General features: G+C 47.6%; 1 protein-coding gene and 2 pseudogenes across 2 annotated transcripts in view; all 3 read left to right on the plus strand.

The window, feature by feature from the left end:
- The window catches only part of RAD23B (RAD23 homolog B, nucleotide excision repair protein), a 45,910-nt gene extending 39,938 nt beyond the window's left edge, over nt 1-5,972 (plus strand). For both annotated transcript variants that reach the window (XM_072842247.1, XM_072842248.1), the window contains exon 10: nt 2,746-5,972. In XM_072842247.1, the coding sequence (XP_072698348.1) occupies nt 2,746-2,859 (114 nt within the window). In that variant the 3' untranslated portion in view covers nt 2,860-5,972. The remainder of the gene's footprint in view (nt 1-2,745) is intronic.
- Nucleotides 5,973-17,085: 11,113 nt separating this feature from the next.
- LOC140641058 (large ribosomal subunit protein eL18-like) lies at nt 17,086-17,879 on the plus strand (annotated as a pseudogene).
- Nucleotides 17,880-17,980: 101 nt separating this feature from the next.
- On the plus strand, nt 17,981-18,558 carry LOC140640993 (large ribosomal subunit protein uL6 pseudogene; annotated as a pseudogene).
- The last annotated feature ends 4,553 nt before the right edge of the window (nt 18,559-23,111 follow it).

The raw sequence follows: 23,111 nt of genomic DNA on the forward strand, positions 1-23,111 counted from the left end.
TTCCTTCCTCTTTTTCTTTCTTTCGTGCCTAGTTGTCTTGCCTACAGCTTTCTGTATACATGGTATTGTTGAGTAGAAATGATGAGAGTCAACATCTTTTGTCTTGTCCCCAATCTTGAGAGACCTTTCATCCTTAAGTATGATGTTAGCTGTGAGTTTTACTAGATGCCCTTTATCAGGCTGAGGGAGTTCCTTTCTGTTCTAGTTTATTGAGTGTTTTTATCACAAAAGGGTATTAGATTTTGTCAGACGCTTTTTATGTGTGAGATGATAGTATGGTTTTGTTCTCTTTTTTGTTAACACTTTATTACATTGATTTTTGTATGTTGGACCAGTGTTGCATTCCTAGGATAAATCCCACTTGATTATGGTGGATAGTCCTTTTTATATATTGCTGGATTTGGTTTGCCAGTGTTTTGTTGAAGATTTCTGCAGCTGTATTCATAAGGAATATTGGCTTGTGGCTTTTTGTGTGTTTGATGATTTTGTCTGGTTGGGTATCAGTAATACTGGCCTCATTGAAGAATGAGGAAGCATTCCCCCTTTTCTGTTGGTTGGAAGAGTTTATAAAGAATAGTTTTAATTTATTCAACAGTCGGTAGAATTCACCAATAAAATTATCTGGGCCTGGATTTTCTTTTTGGGAAATTTTGTAATTACTAATTCAATCTCTCCATTTGTTATGAAGGGCTATTCAGATTTTCTGTTTCTTGAGTCAGTTTTGGTGGTTTTGTCTTTCTAGGAATTTGTGTATTTCATCAGCATTATCTAATTTGTTAGCATACAACTGTTCACAGTATTTTCCTAAAATAGTTATTTCTATAAAAAGTAGTGTTTCCACCACGTTTCTGATGTTAGTAATTTGAATCCTCGGATTTCTTTTTTTTTTTTTTCCCTGTTCAGCTAAAATGTTTGTCAATGTTGTTACTCTGAAGAAAAAAAACAACCTCTGGTTTTATTGATTCTATTTTTCTAGTCTCTATTTTACATATTTTCTCTCTAATATTTATTCTTTTTCTCCTGCTTGCTTTGGATTTCATTTTCTCTTTTTTCTACTTTCATGAAATAGAACCTTAGATTATCTATTTAAGATATGTCTTACTATAGATAATTACAGCTGTAAACTTCCCTCGAGGCACTGGTACAGCAGCATCCTTTAAGTTTTAGTGCATGGGATGTTTTCATTCATCTCAAATGTTTTCTAATTTCCTTTGTGATTGCTTCTTTCATCCATTGGTTAAGGATTATGTTAATTTCCACAGATTTTGAATTTCCCAAATTTTATTCTGTTACTGATTTCAGAGTTCATTTTACTGTGGTCAGAAAATGTATTTTGCACAATTTTAATCCTCTTAAATGTATCGAGACTAGTTCTGTCACCTAACATGTCTTTATGGAGAATATTTGATACATACTTGAAAAGGATGAGTGATCTGTTGTCAAGTGTCCCATAAATGTCTATTAGGTCTAGTTGGTTTTAATGTTGTTCAAATCTATTTCCTTGTCAGTCTCCTGCCTGATTGTTGTGTCCAGCATTGAAGGTGGGGATATCAAAGTCTCCAGCTACTGTTAAATCACCATTTATTTCTCCCTTCAATTCCGTCAGTTTTTGTTTCATGTGTTTTGGGGTTCTGTTGTTACATTTCTTTATAACAAAGTCTTCCTGATGGTTTATCATCAGAATATGTCCTTGTTTTTAGTAACAGTTTTTAATCACAATGTGTATTGTCTGATATTAATATAGCCACTCCAAGCTTCCTTTTTGTAATTGTTTGTGTGGTATATATATCTTTTTTCATCCTTTTACTTTCAGCATATTTGTGTCTTTGAATCTAAAGTGTGTATCTTGTAGAAGCATGTAGTTGGATCGTGCCCTATCTACCTTTTACTTCAGCTAGCCCAGCTTTAATCTGGACCAGACCTAGGTAACAAAATCATTTTTGAGCTTTTCTTTTCCTTTCATGGATGAATATTAATCATGCTGAATTGAGACCTTTTTTTAAGGTCATTTCTTGATACAGTCTAATACAAGGTGATTTAGACAGTTGAACAGAGGGTTCATAAATACTTGGCTGAGAGATATATAGTACCTAACGAATTAGATAGCTGAGTGCTTAAAGACTTTCAAAATAAGCAGTCATTTTTGAATCAAAGTGATTTTTTTAATAGACTAGGAAAACCACTAAGTAGCTGTTATCACCATTTAAAATTCTATAAAAATTAAGCAGATATAGAGTACCCTAATCTTAATCTCAAAATACATCATGTAATATTATTAATAATTGACCACCCATTTTTCTAGGTGAGGAGATGGAGACTGATAGTTGAGCCTACTGACATTCTTTACAAATGATTGGATGAAGTAGTTAAACAATCCTCTTTCATTGCTCTTATCTGTATCTTTCCCCCTTACATACTAAAAGCTGTTTGATTTATACATTTCTATAGGGTCATTTATTTTTAAACCACTGAAGTCAGCAACTAATTTTTATTGTAACAGAGTGTTAGCAGAGTATCTGTTTGTCTAATGGCTTTAACTAGCAGCAGAGTTTTGTTGGTCATTGATAAAGGAAAGGCAATAGGTCCCATCTAGTTGCTTGGGGTTGGACATGAATCCACACTGAAATAAGCATGTGTTCCATGTGTTGTTTTCAAAAGCTTTTTCATGTCTTCATGTTTTCAAATGCTGATCTGCCTATACTGGTTCTGCTGGAACCCATGTGTGTTTTCTCTCTTTTCTTCCAGTTAAAGGCACTAGGATTTCCTGAAGGACTTGTGATACAAGCGTATTTTGCTTGTGAGAAGAATGAGAACTTGGCTGCCAATTTTCTTCTACAGCAAAACTTTGATGAAGATTGAAAGGGACTTTTTTTTTTAATCTCACACTTCACACCAGTGCATTACACTAACTTTGTTCACTGGATTGTCTGGGATGACTTGGGCTCATATCCACAATACTTGGTATAAGGTAGTAGATTGTTGGGGGTGGGGAGGGAGGGATCTAGGATATAGGGCAGGGATAAATACAGTGCATGTCTGCTTCAATTAGCAGATGCCGCAAATCCACACAGTGTGTAAAATATTATACAACCAAAAATCAGCTTTTGCAGGTCTTTATTTCTTCTATAAAACAGTAGGTAACTTTTCCTAGGTTTCACTCTTTTTAGTGTACTAGATCCAGAAATTTAGTGTAATGCCCTGCTTTATATTTCTTTGACTTAACATTGGTTTCAGAAAGAATCTTTGCTACCTAGAATTTACAGTCTCTATTTCATGGCAACACTGGATAATGGCTTTGTGAAATTGAAAAAATTTTGGAGCAACTGTAAACAGAAATGCCAAATTATTGATGGTTATTGTTGCTGCTTCAAATACGTATTGAATTAATGTGTAAGAAAGCCCATTCTTTCATGTTAAATACTTGGGGGGGAGGGGGTCCTTTTCTTAAAATGAAAATAATTACTGCTATTTTAAAATTTCTTGATCATCGAATGTGAGACCCTTCTAACATGATTTAAGAAGCTGTACAAGTATAGGCAGAGTTATTTTCCTGTTTACATTTTTTTTTTTTTTTGGTTTGTTTTGGGAAAAAATTGGTAGGTGTCTAATTACTGTTTACTTCATTGTTATATTGCAGTAAAAGTTTTAAAACCACCATTGCATGTTTGCTTTTGATGTATCCCTTTGTGAAATTAGCACTTTGGGGCCAATGGAGAAATGCAGCATTCACTATCCCTCTCTTCCCCTTCCCTCTGCAGAAATGTGTTTTGTCAATAAGTCGTGAGTTCAAATTGCTGCCTTTTTTTAAACCCACAAAAATGCTGATTCAGTTCAAAATTAATGCAAATGTTTCAAAACTGGGTTTCTGATATTTGTAAGTGTTTTTCCTTATTAGATAAGAATGTATGACCATTAAAGTCATTAGGATTATATTACTTTCAAAAAGAGAAGGTGGACAAAAGTATAATCCAGCATCTTTTATTGCATTGGAAAGACTGGTGGAATCTTCTGGAAAGGTTGGGAGATGCAGCTGGAAAAGTACTTTGGAAAATATACAATCAAGAATATCTCATGGCATATTAAAAGAAAAATCTTAATAGCAGTGTTGGCTTTTATTTGAATTTTTTTCAACTGTTTTTATTAGAATCTTCATTGGCATTATTATTTGATCATAAAGAGGGGGAATATGTCTACTTGTTGAGTTTTTCAAATCTTTTTTCCTGAATATAAATAAGACTGTTTAAAGGAATAGTTTTTTCTCCTACCATCTGATACCGAGTAAAGAAAATGAATTTGCACAGATTTCTCCCTGCGTAATCTCTTGGCAATAATCCTTAGCAAAGTTTGGGGATGACTTTTAAGCTTTTACGTCATGCATTCGTACCTGTCTCTCATGAAAATAAATGAGACCATGATTTCTCCCCACAGTGTTATCATGAGTTTAATCTTCATGTGTGTATTCCTTAAACACGGCAGACCTTTGGACTTTGTATTACCTGTATGTTTTATAATGGATCATGCAAAATGTCTCAGGAGAATAAAATAAGGATTTGTAAATATGTTCATCTTTCAAGGCAAAGCAAATGAGTTGGGAAGAGGGCATTTCTGGTCGAATAATGGAATATTTTCATTTTTTTTATGTCATTCTCTGCTGCCTAATTGTTCAGCATAGCGAAAACTGGAAAAAAGCAAAAAGCGAAGAAAAAAGAAATAACCACACACACACACACACACACAAACCCCAGCAGCAGCCTCTTCTCTGGAAAGTGACAGCAGAAATTGGTGGCATGGAGTTTTTGTCCTTGGACAATAAAACCACAAATAGTGGGATTAATCATTATTATAAGAAGACAGTTGAGGCCAAGTTTTGGCCATTCTTTACTTTGTTTTATCTGCCGAAACAATTAGCCAAGATGCTGTGAAAGACAGGCTTTTTGTGACCTTTTGCTGTTGTCTTTTAATTTACAAACAGTTTTGGTAAATCTCTTAATGTAAGTGGCTCTTTGACTTTGGAATTTTGCGTTTGAGGTATTCTGTTTCTTGAAATATTTTTATTGTTCAGTTGCTCTGGAAAATGTGAGGAAGCTTAAGTTTATATTAAATTCTTACTGCCATCCTTTAGTCAAATATGTCTTCACATTGTTTAAAAATATTATTTTCCAGCATATAATTTTTTCCTGTACTACATGGCTAGGAGTCTAGAGAATTAATTATAAAATATTTTCAATACATCCACCATTGCACTTCTCATTTTTTAAAATGATCCCTTTGCCATATAGAATCTTAGATTGAGAGCTGACAGTGCCTGTGTCACCCATAGTTATGTTTTCTTCAGTGATGGGCATGTTAGGGGGCCAGGTGCTGGGTCAGTTTTATTGGGTCTCCTGTGTCCTCAATCAAAACATCAACACAGAGATGGAATACTTGCTGGACCGTAGATCAGTGTTCATGAGGGCTTTTTGAAATTTTAAATTCCCTTTTTTCTCATGCTCTTGTCGTACAGCAACCAGCCTAATAAAACTACAAAATATTCGACCAAAATTAAGCAATTTCATGGTGTAAATCCTTCCTGACCAAGTCGGTTCTGGTGAGCTCCCTAGGCATGAGGCTTGGGTACAACCTGTCATGTTAGTTGACCTCCCACATCCATTTCGAAGATCAAAGCCAGGGACTGGCTAACTTCAGTCCCATGAGCTGGGAATGGTCTTTATGTTGTTTTCAAAAAAAGGATTTTATGATGTTGAAGATGATTATTCAAATTTTAGTGTTTATAGTTTTATTGAAACCATGCTCGTTTGTTTACATATTGCCTGTAGCTACTTTTGTGCCACAGAGGTTCACTGTTACATAGTTGGAGATGAGACGGGCCTACAAAGCCCAAATAATTACTGTCTGGCCCTTTACAGAAAAAACCACCGCTGTTTAGACTGTGATTCACCCGTCATATATTAAAGTGTATGATGCTTCCTGTTCTTGTGTCATCTTGGCCTCTTGACTTTGGGTCTTAGCTTCAATTTGGTTTGCTTGAGACCATCACAAGCTCTTTCCAGAGTAATGGTATTAAGCATATGTGCTAGCCTAATGTATGTGGTGTCTTAGGTACCGCTTTGACATTATTATTTGCTGTTGCTGCGCCATTCCTTGCTCTTAACAGTTGGATAATGAAATTCAGCAGTAGGCACACTTCAGAACACCTGGCATAGTGATGAATTGGCCAGAACAAAGTCAGATGAATGCACCTGGGAACCTTTGGGCTCTAGAATCAGAGTTGAGACCATTGGAAGAAGCATCTTAACCACAGCTGGAAGAAGAGAGTGGGGGGAACCCCAGAGGGGGAGTATAACTGTTGGACCTGTTTGGGTAGCGGACTAGTTTCCAGAACAGTGTGGGTAGTTCGGGAATGGGAGGATGGGAGGGGCAGTGACAAGACAGGGAGAGAAGGCCTGGACTTGCTAGGAAAAGGATTAAGCACCGCAGCAGTGGTGGTGACAAGTTGGCTATAAAAGGCCGCCTCTCCTGGGGGTGGGTGGGTCGGGAGAGCAGTGGTCCCTCAGGGTCTCCGTGGAGAGGAGGCTGGGACCCCCGAAGAAACCTCAGTGGTGACAGATCGGCTTCGTGTGCGTGGTGCTGCCAATTCCGCAATGATTGATGAGGAGGTCCCTGCCATTGAGTTGGAAATTCTGACAGAACATTTTGAGTAGTACTGGATTCTTCACCCACTTGTCTTACAGGAGCACAGATTAGAAAAATAGCCATCACGGACTTCTGGTTCCTGTGTCACTTCATTTTCCAATTTTCTTGACCTAGCACCTCATCCTTTCCCAGCTGGTTTGGTGGCAGTTACTCATGTTGAGAGCGCATAATCCTCCTCAGGCAGTGAGGAAGCTCCTCTGAACCCCGGCCGTCCAGGCCGTCCAGCAAGCAGCCTCGTCCCACCCCCACCCCCGCGTTCGGGACAGCTGTCACTGACTGAAGGTTGGGGGGCTCCTGCTGGCTCTCCAGATGCGCCGACCGCATGGAAGCCAGTGGCTCGCGGGCCTGGTGACTGCCTGTGGAACTGGCTTCCATCTCGGACAAAGTCCAGAGTCGTCTCAAAACCGATGATTCGGCAGTAAGAGAAGCCAGTCTGGGTTCTAATTTGCAACAGCAAGTTAGAAGAATACTTGGAACATTACTCAAAAGTGGCTACAAACCGGATGAGAATGGTTGGGGCTGGTGGCGGTGGCCTTGGAACAGCTGAGGTGAAGATATTTTTGGACAACGTTAGGAACCTTGGAGTGATTTTTGCAACTTTTAGGTTTTTTGGTGGTGGCGGCAGGGGGGCAGGGTTCAAATTTCTTTTTTGGTCAATTAGGCCTCCCTGTGTTGGTTTGATAATAGCTTCACTAATTTTTACTTTGTGTCCAGTTCTGAGGAAATTAAAGTACAATATTTTCACATCTTTAGTGTTAAAATGTTTAGACTATGTTTGCATTTTTGCAAAAACCATTAATAACTTTTCACCCCTAAACAACTTCTCACAGAAAAGTCCCGGGGACAATACAAAGTGCTCCCATGGACACCTCCGCTCCCGGACCCATTTCAGTGTCCGTAAGTGTCTTCATAGCAAAGGGGACCTGATCCACGTTTATATCTTCCTCGGCCCATACTTGGTCATCATGACCATAACATTTTACACCACGGGACCGTTGTCTTCTAGAATGGCCCTCGGTTTAATGTATGTGTGGTGGTTTCCTCATGACTAAACTCCAGTTAATGTGATTTTGGAAGAACTACAGAAGTGCTACTGTGCTTTTTTTCACTGCATCTCATGAGGGGGCACAGGGTGTCGGCTCGTCCCACTTCTGGTTCATTCTGTTCAAGGAAGGTGGTGTCTGCCCAGCTTCTCCACTGAACAGTTACTCGATGCCCCTTTGTATTTAGTAAGTGTTTTGCGATAAGGAATTCTGAGACAGAATATCCTATTTCTCTTGAAAATTTGCCCCGTGAATTTTAATATCCATTGATGCTTCTTGCCTGATGGACTACTAAGATGGTTGCCAAGTGATTTTCAGATTGCATAATTTCTACATTTATTAGTTAGCAAGCCTGTCTTCTGGCATTCTCTTTCCCCACTCATAACCTGCATCGCTGTGGGCTCAAATTGCAGTTTTATTCAGTGGTATATAATCCATTACTATTGCGGTTTTGATGTGCTCATTGACCCAGGTTTTGCCATTGTTTTGTGCATTCTGAAGGCCATTTTCTGTGTTTGGCGTTTTCTTCCCACTCTTTTGAGTACTTCCTCACTTTGTGGTGCAGTACCGTGTCCCAGGCTCTTGTACTTCTATGCGCCAGACCTGGACTTAGCCATTTCTTCAAGGAGCTCTGGTTCCCTTCCATGGACATTGTATTTAGAAACCAAAACTTGAGGGACCCCTGGGTGACTCAGTGGTTGAGCATCTGCCTTTGGCCCAGGTCATGATCCTGGGGTACTGGGATCGAGTCTCATATTGGGCTCCCCACAGGGAGCCTGCTTCTCCCTCTGCCTATGTCTGCCTCTCTCTCTCTCTCTCTCTCATGAATAAATAAATCTTTTAAAAAAAGAAAGAAAGCAAAACTTGGTGCTAGGTGTGCTCCTTGCTATTGCTCACTGTTCCCAAGTCATCTGGGCAGCCACATAGAAAGTACCCGTGTGCACACAGTGACCTCTGTATTTCTGTATCTGTATATAAAGTCGATGAGTTCACACTGGTACTTTTCACTCGGGTGCAACACTAGGTGCAGTCCAGCTTCTCACTTTCCACGTTCTCCTTTCTAGGACAGTGAGAAACTTGGCTCATTATGCTCAGCGTTGACTCGTCCCCTCCCGTGTGTGTAACTCCTCTCCTAGGCTCTCAAACTACCTTTCTTGTGTGAGTGCCAAGCGCTTAGCCTGTGCAGTCACGTCTCTGCACAGCTGGAACATTAATATTTTAAGTGTTATTTTTCACCAGCCTTAAACAGAGGCGATAGTGTGTTTAGACAAGTTCTTCTGAATTCAGTGCTCCACGAATAGCACCTCTACACGCTGGAGAAAAAAGCCCTATTTGTTCCCATTGTTGGGCCACCAGACCAGTGTCCGGGTGCCCCGCCATCTCTTAGCCCAGCGGTCTAAATGCTGGGTGAGTTTTCCCAGGTTCTTGTACTTGGGACCAATGTGGTTTAGGTGCTAGTAGCGCTGAGGGAGCCTGCAGGAGGGGCCGGCTGGTGGAGAGGGGGGCGGCCCACACGCGGGCTCTTCGTGGCCTCCGGCCCCCGCCCCCGAGGACTGCTCTGTCGTGGCTCTGACTTGGCCCGTGGCTGCTTCCCCGACTCGTCCATGCAGCCAGTCTATGTTGAGGACTCTACAAGGCCCCTCTTCCTGGAAACCTGTGCATCTCCTCTCTGTATCCCCAGAATCTGGTGAAGGGCGAGACCAGAGGACGCGCCCGGCCCAGGTCAGATGCACATGAGCCGTGAATGTGTGGTTGGGACGTCTGGCATCGCTCCAGGGGCTGTAGGCTCTCCTCTCCTTTCTGCCACCCCTTTGGTTCTAGAAGCTGACCACGAAGTTGAGGGACAATGAACAATACCTTGAAGGCTGCCCTGGTTTTGTGTCCTCCCTCCTGGGACCTCTGCACCAGATCCTGGAAGACCCGACGTCATCCAGGGAGCGGACTGGTTGTAGAGCGGCAGCAGCTGGCGACTCATTCCAGGTGGGTCTGCATCTGAGACTTCGGGGAGGGCAGATCACGCCAGCTGCGCCCCCAGGGGCCCAGGCCAGGCCAGGTCAGAGGGCCTTGGGGGTCGGGACCTGACCGATGAGGCCTGGATTCCGCCTTCCCGCCCCACGCAGCGGCAGCGGTGGGACACCCGCCCTGCCCCTCGGCCTCCGGTCCCGCTTCCTCGGCCTTCCAGCCGAGCCCGCCTCGAGGGAGAGGCAGGGTGGGAGGGCGTCCTTCCCCAGGCCAGGCCCGCGTTCTGACGTTCTGACGTGGGTGCCCACGGCCCATCCTGCGTCTGGAAGGAGCTCCGTACCTTCTGCAGCGGTGAGAAGGGTGAAGGGTGCCCCCCCCCGCCCCAGGACTCCGCGTGGCTGAGCCATCCGGGTGCGTCTGTCCTCGCAGACCGTTCTGTCCTCGCAGTATTGACACCAGGCCGCTGGGCCTCCCCTCGCTGGGCATCTCGGGCGCGGAAAGCTCTAATTTCCATGGACTGTCTGCGGGCGACGCTGAATTTTCCCCTGTGGGTTTCTAGGCCAAGCGATTGGCAGGTACATCTCCAGATCCAATTTGGCGGCGAAGCCAGCCTCCGGCCTGACCGAATGGCGCCTGCTCCTCGCAGCCGTCCCTGGGGACCCTTCTCCACCTTCTCTTTCCATTTCTTCTGACATTTCTTTCCAAGCCGGCAGAGGCACAGGAACTGGGATTTGGAAGGGTTCTGTGGGCGCCCCCGGGGAGCTGCGCCGGGCCTCATCCGTGCCTGATGCTTCTGGGGATGGGGCCCTTGCCGCCCGCCCGGACTTCCTAGATTTCAGACACTCCAGTGGTTGTCAAACTCCTGTGCTTCCCAGCAGAGGCCAGACTCACTCTGAGGCAACGTGTCAACCCTCCAGGTCCTTAGGAGTGACTGTGTCTCTTCCTGATCGCCTCTCACCCTCCGGCCAAGTCTTGCAGATGCTGAACAAAACCCTTCGCTTGGAATGAATTACGTCAAGTCTGTTCCCCATCCTGATGAACCAAGTACTTCAGGGAGGGTCCGAGCACTATGAACGGCGGCGGGAGGAGCGCTCCCTCTCTCCTCCCTTGTTCTGTGCATGATGCCTCCATTAATGCAGCCTAAAGTTGAGATTGCTGGTTTAACAGCCACATCACACCTTGAGCAGCTGTGCTAATATACCAGAGTTTTCAAGGTTGCCATTCACTTGGAGCCCACATCTGATCCTACCACCACACTCGCACGCGTTTCCTGGCTACTGCACAAATGCTATTTTTACAAAGTCCCTGCATCTCGCCCTGTGCCACGTGCTTTACTTGTACTAGCCTTGTTGCCATTTTACAGATGGGCTAACTGGTCAAGCAGGCCATAAGTGGCAGAGCCGGGAGGCAGGCCGATGTCCCTGGCTCCCAGATCACCCCAAGGTGACACTGCCTCACTTGCGTCCCTTCCTCTTTGCATCACAGAGTTAAGTCTGTTCTTCCTCTGATGTTTTTTTGGGTTCATTTTCATTTTTGTTTCTCCCAGCTGTTCAGACAGCTGTTCGCTCCTCTGAGGATTTGCCTGGCTGCTGCTAGACCAGCAGTTCTTGAAAGGCAGCGTGTGGGCTACTTAGGGGGGCGTCTAGGAGGTCAGAAGGACTTTTGTAGTAACCCTAGACTCTGCTGTGTCCACTCCCACTCTCAGAGGCACAGAGTGGCGTTTCCTAGAGGCTGTGTGACCCCTGATAGTACAACAGACGGAAGGAGCACATGTGGCAATCCAGCTGTCCTCCCTCTATGGAGCCAGCCGGGCAACAGAGATTTGCAAAAACCGAACACACCACCACGCTTCTCACTGATTTTTTTTTAAATAATTATTTCTCATGAAGACTTTTTAAACATTTGGACATGTGGGTTTAATCTTAATATATTTTAGATTTTTTGACTTTTTTCTTTTTTAGATTTTTCGACTTCAACTTCTAATCGAGTCCATACTGATAGACATAACCCACAGGAACAAAAAAGTCCTGAGCTTCTCAACAGTTATTAAGAGGGAAATGAGCTCCAAGGACCAGAAAGTTTGAGAACTGCTCCGGTGATGGTTTTTCCATTTTTTGACCCTTTAGGTGACCCAGAAAACACTTGGGCAGGTCACGGGGGCACTGAAGTGTTGCCTCTTGACTGCTGAGTACATGGTCAGAACAGCAGACACCTGAAACTCTTTGAGGCCCCTCTGCACACTGCCCTCCGTTCCTCCTTTTCAGGATAACGAACACTAGACTCTTCTGCTTGGCTTTCAACACCATGTGCAGACCTGCCTGTCCCAGTGCTTCAACTTGTCTCCTTCCCTCTCTCCCGACATACAGCAGGACCTCGTGACCCAGGCCTTTCCACACCTCTCCACCTTTACATACACTAGTCTCTCCGCTTAGAAGTTCTCTCATATTCCTCCCTCCTCGTGTGAACTCCTATTCGACCTTTAAAACCCACTTCAATGTTACATGCTTTGTGAAGGCTCTCCTGAAAGCCCAGGAGCCAGCAGAGGCCTGTCCCTTGTTCTTACAAGGGACATCATGTAGCGCACAGCATGTGCATGTCTGAGCATAATTATTTATTTGCACATTTGGGTTTTTTTGGACATTGCCTCGAAGCCAAAAGCACACCTTGCCATACTAATCAGTGGCAGTAGGAGCTCGGCCCCCATGGCTAACAAGGGAAGTGTTAGGAATTGTGCTTGGAAGGCTTGGCTGTGGGGCCGGGTGGGGAGGAGAGGGCTGGTCTGCCACCGTAAAGGAAAAGGAAAAGCCCAAGTGAGGGGCAAATGCCAGGACCGGATAGAATAGTCTGGAAAGGTGAATTGCCCCCGCTCCAACACTTGCCCTGACATGCCCCCTGCAGTGAGGAAGAGCCATGCAGGGTTTCAGGTGGGGGAACCGGGTGGGGAGCGCCACGCAAGCGAGGGTTACGGGAGGGGGAAGCAGGCTGTAGGGGAGCCATCCAGAGGGCGGAAGGACGACGCCAACCCAGAAAACCCAGCCCTTCTGGACTTGCATTGCCCACGCTGGGCAGGGGAGCGGAGGGGGGAACCAAACCTACGTGCGGGCCCGTGGGCAGCGGCCTTTATCTGCCTTGACTCACTGAAGCCTCATCGAGAGGAGGCCGCGGCTCAGAGAGCCTGAGCCCTCTGCCAAGTTCTCATTAGAACACAGCCGAGGGAGAACGGAGGCCCACACCTGGCTCAGGGCCCCCTTCGTGCCAGTTTTCTGTCGATCCCCGTGCTGGGTGGGGAGACTGCACTTTTCTTCTGAGGCGGCCTTGGGCCTCTGCCCTCCTGTGACAAGGCTGGAGGGGGAGGCCCGGGGGAGCTCACAGGATTTGAAGCCCTGGGCTTTTCTTCTCCTTCGGATTTGTATCGCTGTGCATGGAGTGGGTGGGGGTGGAGAGGCCCCTCTCTAGAAGAATCGGCCTGTTCTCCTCCAGAACCCATGCAAACAGAGACAGCTGGGCCTTCCGGCCCCCCAAGGGCTAGGGATCACCCAAGCTCCTGCTCCTCGCTGTCTGCCCCGACCCAGTCCCGGAGCCGCCTTCCGACGGCAGCAGCGGCCCTCACAAGACTGTGGATTCTTCAACCAGAGGCCCCCACAGCGTCCAGGCGGAGGAGGGTGCCTGGAAGAAATGAGCCAACACTTCCAAAGGGCCGTTCTTCCTTTCCTGGGGCCTGGAATGCTTTTACAACCTTCCGTGTGCCTTGCTTTATGACTTCATGAAACTAATAATCTCAAACTACATCATGCAACTCTGAGCCACGTTGGACTTGCACTAACCCCAGGAATTGACTCAGGTCTCATAAATTCCCCACTGTGGGCTTGGAACAAACACACATGCGCCGACGGCTGGCTGTCAGCCTGTTCTCGGGGCCCACGGAAAAGACCGGGCCTCCGGACCTTTGCACGTACTGCTCCAGGGTCTTTCTGGACCCTTCTTCCCCTTCCTGTCCCACTCAGCCTTCTAGACTCAGCGCAGTTATCCCCTCCTCCCCAAGCCTCACAAGACGCACTGCACTGTGCCAGGAAATTTCTCAGGATGCCCACACCGGCTGGAGAGCTTCCCATGATCCTCCACACTGGACCAAGAGTTTCCCACAATCCCCGACACGGTAGTAGGAGCTTCCCGTGGTCCCTCCTACTGGATAGACAGCCCTCTATGACCTGCTCCCCCCATGCTGAATGGAGACCCTCCCACAGACTCGCCGGTCACACTTGCCACTGACATAAGCTTTGCCTTTTCTGATTTTTTTTTTTCTATCACTAAACTATGCTCCTTCAGGGAAGGTCAGTAGGTGCTCAATACATTTTGGTTGAATAAATGAACCAATGTTATTAAGGAATTTCAAGGCTCAGGTTTAGAATCCTATCCATGAAGGCTTCCTTTGTGCTTCCCTCCCCCCACGAAAACCAACCAACCACCATCCAGGGAATGGCTTTTATTTTCAAAGTTCCTACAGCAGAGGGATGTGGCTTCTGACTGCAGCTCTGCCACTCATCTAACTGTGAAACTTTGACCAAGTCATTTTACTTCTGTAAGCCTTGGTCTCCGCATCTAAAAAATGGGGATTTTTATACTTGCTCCTCAACGATCTGATGAGCAAGACATTACCATGTATAACTTAGTGTCTGGCATAAAGTTGGTGCTTGCTGAAAGCACACCCATGTATATAGCTGACCACACTGTCACTGTCTGTTTACCATGTCTCCCATTGGAGAGGAGCTCATGGCTCTGTCCTGCTCCAGGGCTGGCTAGACCTTGTTGATGGTTTTGGTGACCTTTCTGTGTTCCCACAGATCTGCTGGGTATTTAATATTCACTGAGCCTCTCAGACAAAGCCCAGCATTGGGCACCACCATGGGCCAGCAGAGAGAATGATTACTAAGGCGGGGGGACCAAGACCTCCAGAAGGATCACCGTCTGGAAAGGAGCCTCAGGCAAGTTCTCTGGGATGAAAGAAGCTGCCCGTGAACAGCCAACTACAAGAGTCCAAAGGAAACTCAGGACTTAGAATGTGGAAGGGGCTCTCCCTCAGGACTGTTCAGAGGTTATGGAGGTAGGAGTGATTTCTCCAAGGCCCAGGTCTGGGATGAACAGAGAGGGAAGTGTGGGAGCTGGAAAACAGCAGTCCTCAGGCAGGAAGAGGCCCCGACCCCTGCAAGAACCAACCCTTGATTGGCTGCCACTTCACAGCTACAGATGTCAGGAACCCAGCCTCATAGATTCCTACCCCTCCCAGCCTGCAACAGTGATGGAGCCACCTTCTTGGGGCTCGCCACACATTGCTGGGTGTTTACCACTGCGGGTCCTTCTGGGAGGGCTGTCCTGGGCTGGATCCTCCAATGACAGGCCTCCAGCGGGTTGACTACTGTTTCCATATTCATGTATCAATTCACTTCTTCATTCATTTATTCAGATAATAGTTGTTGAGCCCTAAGAGACCAAATACTAAACTGAGGATGGGGACGAAGGGCCTGAGCCCTGCCCTGAGGAGTTCCGGGGCAGAGCTTTACCAGGCCAGGACAAGTACGATAGCCGATGCACAGCCAGCACAAAGATGGGGCTTCCAGGGTAGCTGGCAAGAAATCAAGGAAGGCTTCACGGAGCAGGGGTTATGTGAGCTGAGTTACAAAGATCTGGTGGTCCACACAGCAGGACACGTGGGAGGGAAAGGCACTCCAGGCTGAGAGAAGAGCTTTAGCAAAGGCACAGGTAAAGAAAGGACCGGGCAAATTTGGGAATGATGAGCTGGTTAGTACAGCTGGTGTTGGTCTAGGAGACAGAACAAGGCCAAAGTTAGGCTTTTAAGTGCCATCATGGAGGCTCATGCTTGACCTCAAGGTCTGTGGATGCCAAATGGGTCCCATGGACAGGCCCCCAAGCCTATTTCATTAAATCCATACATATTTACTGAGCACCTACTAGGTGTCAGGCACAGGAGGAAGCTGAGCAGATCTCCACTTTGGACTTGAAAAGCTACACGTTAATAAAGCCACACTTTATTGTTTTTCATTTGGGGCTCCTGCATATGATTCTATTATAGGAAAAAAGAGATTTATCAACTAAAAGGAAATACAAACACCAAAAATCTGCAGCCGATTGCTTCATTGCAGACTTGGGTTTTGTTTTTTCTTGGTGGGTGGTGGTAGGCGGGTGTATAGTGTCATTTCTTTATTTTGTTTTTAGCAGGAGAGACAGATATGGTCAGATCTATTTTCAAAAAGATAAAGATAATTATGTGGTCTCTCAGCCCTCACTCGCAGCCACAGTACAGGAAGCATGAAGCCCACTGACTAGAGGGCGTTTCTCTGGGCCCCCAGTTCAAGCCTGCTTCTCTCTACCCTAATGGGTGCTCCCAAGGAAAAGGCAATAGTGGCAGAGAATGTGGCTTCTCCCTTTGGTTGCAGGAGCCAAAAAGAAATGTCAGTTCCTTCTGGGAAGAAATGTGACCTCCTTGGATGCCAGAAGCATGAAGCCAATGTAATCAAAGTACCCTCCCCACCTCTTCTCCTTCCTGGGGAAAGAGACAACCCTGAGAACAGCCTGGCACAATGGGAAGAGCCCAGTCTTTTAAATAACTCAGACATGAGTTCAAATCCTGGTCTGGCCACTTATTAGTCATGTGATCTTGGACACATCACTTAGGTTGTCTGAACTTGAGTGTCCTCATCTGTAATGATAATAATTACCATTCACACTTACCTCACTCGCCAGCTATTAAGACATATTACAAAGTCATAGCCAAAGAAGTAGGCATGGGACAAAGCATAAAATGGAAGAAAACATAACATCATGCAACAGCTCTAACAACACATGAGAGCTTGATGTACGAAAGAAGTGACATCAAGAACAGATAGACAGGGCAGCCCCGGTGGCGCAGCGGTTTAGCACCGCCTACAGCCCAGGGTGTGATCCTGGGGACCCAGGATCGGGTCCCACATCGGGCTCCTTGCATGGGGCCTGCTTCTCCTTCTGCCTGTGTCTCAGCCTCTCTCTCTGTGTCTCTTATGAATAAATAAATAAAATCTTTAAAAAAAAAAAAAAAGAACACATAGACAGTGATCCGGAATCCTGGGATCGAGTCCCACATCAGGCTTCCTGCGTGGAGCCTGCTTCTGCCTGTGTCTCTGCCTCTCTCTCTGTGTCTCTCATAAATAAATAAAATCCTTAAAAAAAAAAAACAAATGGACAAAGGTGGAATCTTTAATAAATGATGTTGGGGAAACTGGCTTCTATCCAGACAAAAATATAGGCACCTTATTATGTGTGTCCTCAGTTATCTTTGGTTGACTAAAGACCTAAATGTGAAATGTAAAACTATAGAAACTAATAAAAGGGCTTTATGGACCTGGTTGAGCAGGAGGCACCATCTTGGGAGGGGACACCCACCACCCACAAGGACTGAAAGATTTGGCGTAAGCTTAGGAGCCTGGACATCTACCTAAGGCTGTTGGTAAATCTTTTTTTTTTTAAATAATAAATTTATTTTTTATTGGTGTTCAATTTGCCAACATACAGAATAACACCCAGTGCTCATCCCGTCAAGTGCCCCCCTCAGTGCCCGTCACTCAGTCACCCCCACCCCCGCCCTCCTCCCCTTCCACCACCCCTAGTTCGTTCCCCAGAGTTAGGAGTCTCTCATGTTCTGTCTCCCTTTCTGATGCTGTTGGTAAATCTGTACAGACTTCTGGCTGGACAAACCAGCTCCACCTTCAACCGAGTTGTACTGACGGGATTGTACATGAGTCGCACTACCTGGTGGCCTCTGTTCCTTTCCTAGATGATTGGGAAGATAGAGCTTTGTTACCAGGAAAATAAAACAACTATGCTTGTAGGAACTGTAATGGATGATGTGTGTGTCCAAGAGGTCCCCAAACTAAAGGTGTCCGCACTACACATGAGCCACATCCCTAAGACCAGGAGCAAGATTTTTGCCTTCAACCAGTTGGCTCTGGACTCCTGCAAGGGCTGTGGCACCATCCTGTTCTCTGATCCTTGAAAGGGCCCCGAGGTGTATAGGCATTTCAACAGGCCCTGTGAACCCCACACAGCCCTACCAATCCCTGTGAATGCTCCAAGGGCCAGAAGTCCGAGTGCACCAGAGGCCAATTGGCCCACCGTGGCTACAAAAACTAACCTCAGATCCTGTCTTGTTATTAAAAAGATTTGGGATGCTGGAAAAAAATAAACTAATAAAAGGAATATAAACAGCTCGCCTTGCCAAATCTACTGCAAGAATGAAGACCAGTCTCAGCAATCAGACTGTCGACATTCCAGAAAATGTCAACATCATTCTGAAGGGATGCACTGTTATTGGGAAGGGCCCCAGAGGAACCCTGCACAGGGGCTTCAGTCACATCAATGTAGAACTCAGTCTCCTTGGAAAGAAAAAGAAGAGGCTCTGAGCTGACAAATGGTGGGAAAAAGAAAAGAACTGGCTACCGTTGGCACTACCAGTAGTTGTGTGCAGAACACGATCAGGGGGGTTACACTGGGCTTCCATTACAAGATGAGGCCTGTGTATACTCACTTCCCCATCAACGCTGTTATTCTGGAGAATGGCTCTCCTGTTGAAATCCAAAACTCCTTGAGTGAAAAATACATCCACAGGGCTCAGGTGAGATCAGGCGTTCCTTGTTCGGTATCTCAAGCCCAGAAAGATGAATTAATTCTTGAAGGAAATGACACTGAACTTGTATCAAACCCAGCTGCTTCGATTCAGCAAGCCACAACAGTTAAAGACAAGGATGTCGGGAAAGTTTTGGATGTTATCTGTGTTTCCGAAGAAGGAATAGTTCCACAGACTGATGAATAAGATCTAAGTCATCTAGCTACAGAAACAGCCGGATGATTTTCCAGACTTATTTGTGGTATCTTAAAGAGGCAATAAAAGCTGTATTGACTGGAGGGGAGGGGAAGGAATGTGAACATTCTTTTAATCTCAGGGAAGGTAAGGATTTCTTAAAGGAGATACCAAATGGGGAAAAGGAGATTGAGGTGGGCCCTGAGAGGTGGGGAGGGCACGTGTTGCCTTGCAGGTGGAGGCCTCAGTATCGTCTCAAGGGGAGGGGAAGGCTGGACCGACCACGCTCCTGGTTCAGAAGGTTCAGAGGAGTCTGGGGAATTGAAGTGTTCAGAGGCATCACCCGAGATGGCCCGATCCTATTAGCCAGGATCCCAGGCCTTTACCTTGGCCTAACAGACTTGGCCTGGTTGGGACATCAACTGTCCTTGAAGTTTAGCCACTTTCAGGCTTGTCCTGAATTCATTCCCCCTTCCCTGTTTGAAAGATGAAAGTTTCCTTGGATACAATTAATGAGGCCCCGCGGCTCCCATTCCTGGCTTTCCACTGTCCGCTTCTAGGCCTCCGCTGTTCGTTGTCTTTCTGGGGGGGCATCCACAGTGCTAACCATGGCATCTAATACTGTGATCTTTGGAGCCACTATTACCCCCTACCCGACCCCCAAGCCTCAAATGCCCGATGCATTCACTGCCTGCTAGCGCACTCCACCCGCACTGCTATAGTTTTTTTGTTTTTTTAAGATATAGTTATTTATTCGAGAGAGAAAGAAGGGCAGGGTGCAGTGGGGAGGGGCAGAGGGAGCGGGAGAGAGCCTTGAGCAGGTTCCTCACTGAGCACAGAGCCAACTCTGAGATCATGACCTGAGCTGAAACCAAGTCGGACCTTTAACTGACTGCACCGCCCAGGCACCCCAACGCTGCTACAAGTTTTAACAGTTGGGAGCCACCTTGGGCTAGGGCCTGCCTGTGCTCCCCACCCCACCAGTGATGGGGTCCTCCGTGCCAGCTGAGAGGGGCTAGCACAGCTCCCAAGCCCCCATCTCACCCCTGCTTTCTCGGATCCCTCCCAGCACCAGGTGCTACAGGTTAGGTTCTCGGCAAGGAAACAATGAAACGGGGTTTGGACGAGGGGTGGGGGCAAGACGTGGATGGGGATCCATGCCTGTGAGGAACCGGGCAAGGGAAGTCACCTGGGCCTGACAAAGCTCCGGCCTTCCCAGGGAGCCAGCCTCGCCCGGCAGAGCTGTGCCCCATCTGGCTGGAGCAGCTGAATCTTTACACCCCACCACCCCCCGCCTCCCTCTTCCCCGGGGAGGACATGACCTCAGCAAGGGACCCATGCATCAGCAAGGGACATGACCTTCCTTCTAGGAAGGGGGTGCTGGGAGCCGTCCCCCCATCTACCCCAACCCGGGAATGCAGTTTACACTTGAGAGCAGACCGTACTGATAATAATAACAGAAAACATCCATGGAGTATTTACGGTGCCGGATGAGGCTCAGGGTCACAGGCTGGGGCCGTTATCACCCCCATGCTTGTGAGCACAGATGAAGAAACTGAGGCACGGAGTGTGTAAATGACTCGGTCAAGGTGGCATAGCATGCAACAGCATTGAGATTCCTTCTGGAGATGTAAAAAAAAAAAAGTTTAATAAAATTCTTTTGGAATTTAAAAATTGCAGGACTAGGTAATGCAGAGACCTCCTGCGTACCCTTCGCCCCGTGTCCCCCGATGTTAACATCTCACACGACGTTTGTCACAACTGAGAAATTAACTGGTATACATCTTGCCATTCACTAAACCACAGACTTTATGTGGCTTTCCAGCGATATCCTTTTACTGTTCTGAGATCAAACCAAGATAGCACCTTGCATTCAGCGTCCCACAGGCTTGCACGCTTCCGTGTAAACTTTTGACCTGCCCGCCCCACTGCCTGCCGTTCCCACGCGGGCTCCGCGGCTGTAGGGCCCGCAGGTGCCGCTCACCGCCCCAGGTGTGTGTGGGCAGCCCCAGACTGCGGCCCGCGACCCGGCTCTGTTTTCTCTGGGTCTCCTGTCTGCTGGCGTGTGGAGGAAACTCCCACCGGGCCCAGCTCAGTTACGTCCTTGTCTTGCTTTGAGCCATCAGACGTTTCCTGGTGTGCTCCCCGTGCCTGGGGGCAGGTGCCTGTCGCGGGCACCCCGAGCTTCTGCAGGCCGCGGTTCTGCTCTCCAGCAGCCTCCAGCTCGCTCACTCCTTCTGTCTCACGTGCCTGCCACCCAGGCTCACGCCCTGCGGGGTTGGTGTGAAGACAAGAGTTAAGTGGGGGACCCCTGCTCTTGCTCCCACACCACTCGGCCAACTCACAGAGCGCCTAGCTCCCCGCCGGGTGTCTGCTCTGGGTCCTGAGCCCCACGGGGCAGCTGCCCACTGAAGTCTGCGGTGCTCCAAGCACATGACCTTCCCACTGTGGAATGAAAGGAATCCACAAAGATCCGGACTGTTGCCCTCCAGTCCCACCTCTGCCACTTAGCACTTACTTGTGAGACTTCTGCATTATTCCATGCTTGTCCAGCTTTCTCATGGAACCAACCAGAACAGCAGCTCATTTAGTGGTTAAAGAGGGCGCACCGAAGCCCGGTGAGCTGAGTCTCTGCTGTTCATCGGCTGTAAGTAGTAGTAACACCGTCGTGTGACTTAACCACCCAGTACCCAGGGCTTCAGGAACATGGGGAGACTGACACCTACTTTTTAGGGCTCTTGTGAAGATGAAGGGAATCAGTAAAGACAAAGCATCTAGAGCCGTGCCTGGCATGGACAAGCCCTCAACTAACATTAATTATCGTGTAATTTATATGGATGTTTAGAATCAAATGAGATCATTATTGTAATGATCAAATGAGATGCATGTAAATGGCCAAGCATGCAAAGACGTGGTTACTGCGATTATTTTTTAAAAACCACTTTATCAGGGGACACAAGTAATCCACAGGAAACTACTGTCTGTCTGGGTCGACTACCAAGGTCAAGTACAGCTAGAAAAAGGATGAGTTCACGGAGTCTGCAGTCCTTTACGGAGCTCCTATTAGGTGTCACCTGGAATTTTAGGCATGTGTACTTCTATTTTCTCATTTAATCATCACCACACTGGGATGGCTATTTTCTTTTTTTTTTTTTTTTATAGGGGGCGGTGGGGGAAGGGGCAGAGGGAGAGAGAATCGTAAGCAGGCTCCACGCCCAGTGGGGCTCGATCCCACGGCCCTGAGACCATGACCTGCGCTGAAATCAAGAGTCGCAGGCTTAATGACTGAGCCACCCAGGCGCCCCTGGGATAGCTATTTTTATCCACATTTAATGGCTGTCTAAACTAAGCCTCAAATATGTTTCATTCCTCAAGAAGCAGGAATCAGCCTATTTAGTTGAAAACCTCCCCTCCCAAACCTAGTGCCGGGGAGTGACCACAACGGGCCCTGCTCTAAATGCCCCTGCATTCCGGTGGCAGTCAGTGACTATGGGGACTGGCGTGTGCCTGTCCGCCCTCGGGTCCTCGCCCACCTTCCCTGCTCCCGGAGGGGGGGCCCTGGAGAAGCCACTTTCCCGGCCTGCCCAACCCGGAGACCCCAGGCCTGTGGCAGACGCCCCAGACTGTGCTTGCTGCTCGGCGGCTGGCCCGCAGCTCCCGTCGCAGGGCTCCAGCACAGAAGAAAAAGGAGTCTTGATGGGGCGTCACTCACACGCTGAATCCAGCTGGGCCTGAAGCGGAGGCTCTTTCTGGCCCATCAGAGTCTCCTTTGGGGGTCCCTGCAACAGGCCTTACTGACTCTCCTCCCTGGGCCCTGAAGATGACTGAGATACCCCACCCGGGCCGCACCCTTGCACCCAGCTGCAGCCGCCTATGAGGATTACTGTTACCGCTGCCCTTGCTGCTGTTGTCAGCTGCGTCGGGGTGCAGCCTGGCTGGCAGCTGGGCCCCGGCAGACTTCCAGCTGCGGGCATGGGGGAGACCGTGGTGGGCCCCCCAGGGCTGCGTGTGCTTGGAAGCCGCCTCTCAGTGTGCACTCGCCGCGGCTTCCCTGCGCGCCAGTAATGCCGTAATTGCAGCCTTCCCAGCTGTCGGCCGTGGAGACGGCCCAGAAAATGAGGTTGGCTCAGTAAATATTGAACCAAATTATGCAAATGAGCTCTGCAAGAGACTCAGCTGCAGAGTCGGGGGTCTGATTGGCGGGCCCAGCTTGCAGGGGACCCCTCCGCCTCCTCCCCCTGCACCCAGGATTGCTCTAGCAGCCACAGCAGCCACCTGGGACTGGGATGGGGCCTGGGTCACCCCCAACCCCTCCTGAGGGGCATGGGGGTGGGTGTTGAACAGTTTCGCAGGGGAGCTTAGGGGGGAGTGGTGTAATGGGGTGAGGAGTGGGGAGTCGGGCAGGGAATGGCATTTATTTCCTGCCACAGCCTCACTTCTAAAAATGCTACTTGGCAAATAAAAGCCTTAGAGGGCGCATGGGAACAAGGTGCTGACGCCTCACTGCTCAGCGAGCCCAGCTGCAGATGGGAAGTGGGGCGATGGGATCCCTGCCTCTCCAGACA

This window comes from Canis lupus, chromosome 10 (genome assembly GCF_048164855.1).
Source record: "Canis lupus baileyi chromosome 10, mCanLup2.hap1, whole genome shotgun sequence".
Classification (NCBI taxonomy): domain Eukaryota; kingdom Metazoa; phylum Chordata; class Mammalia; order Carnivora; family Canidae; genus Canis; species Canis lupus.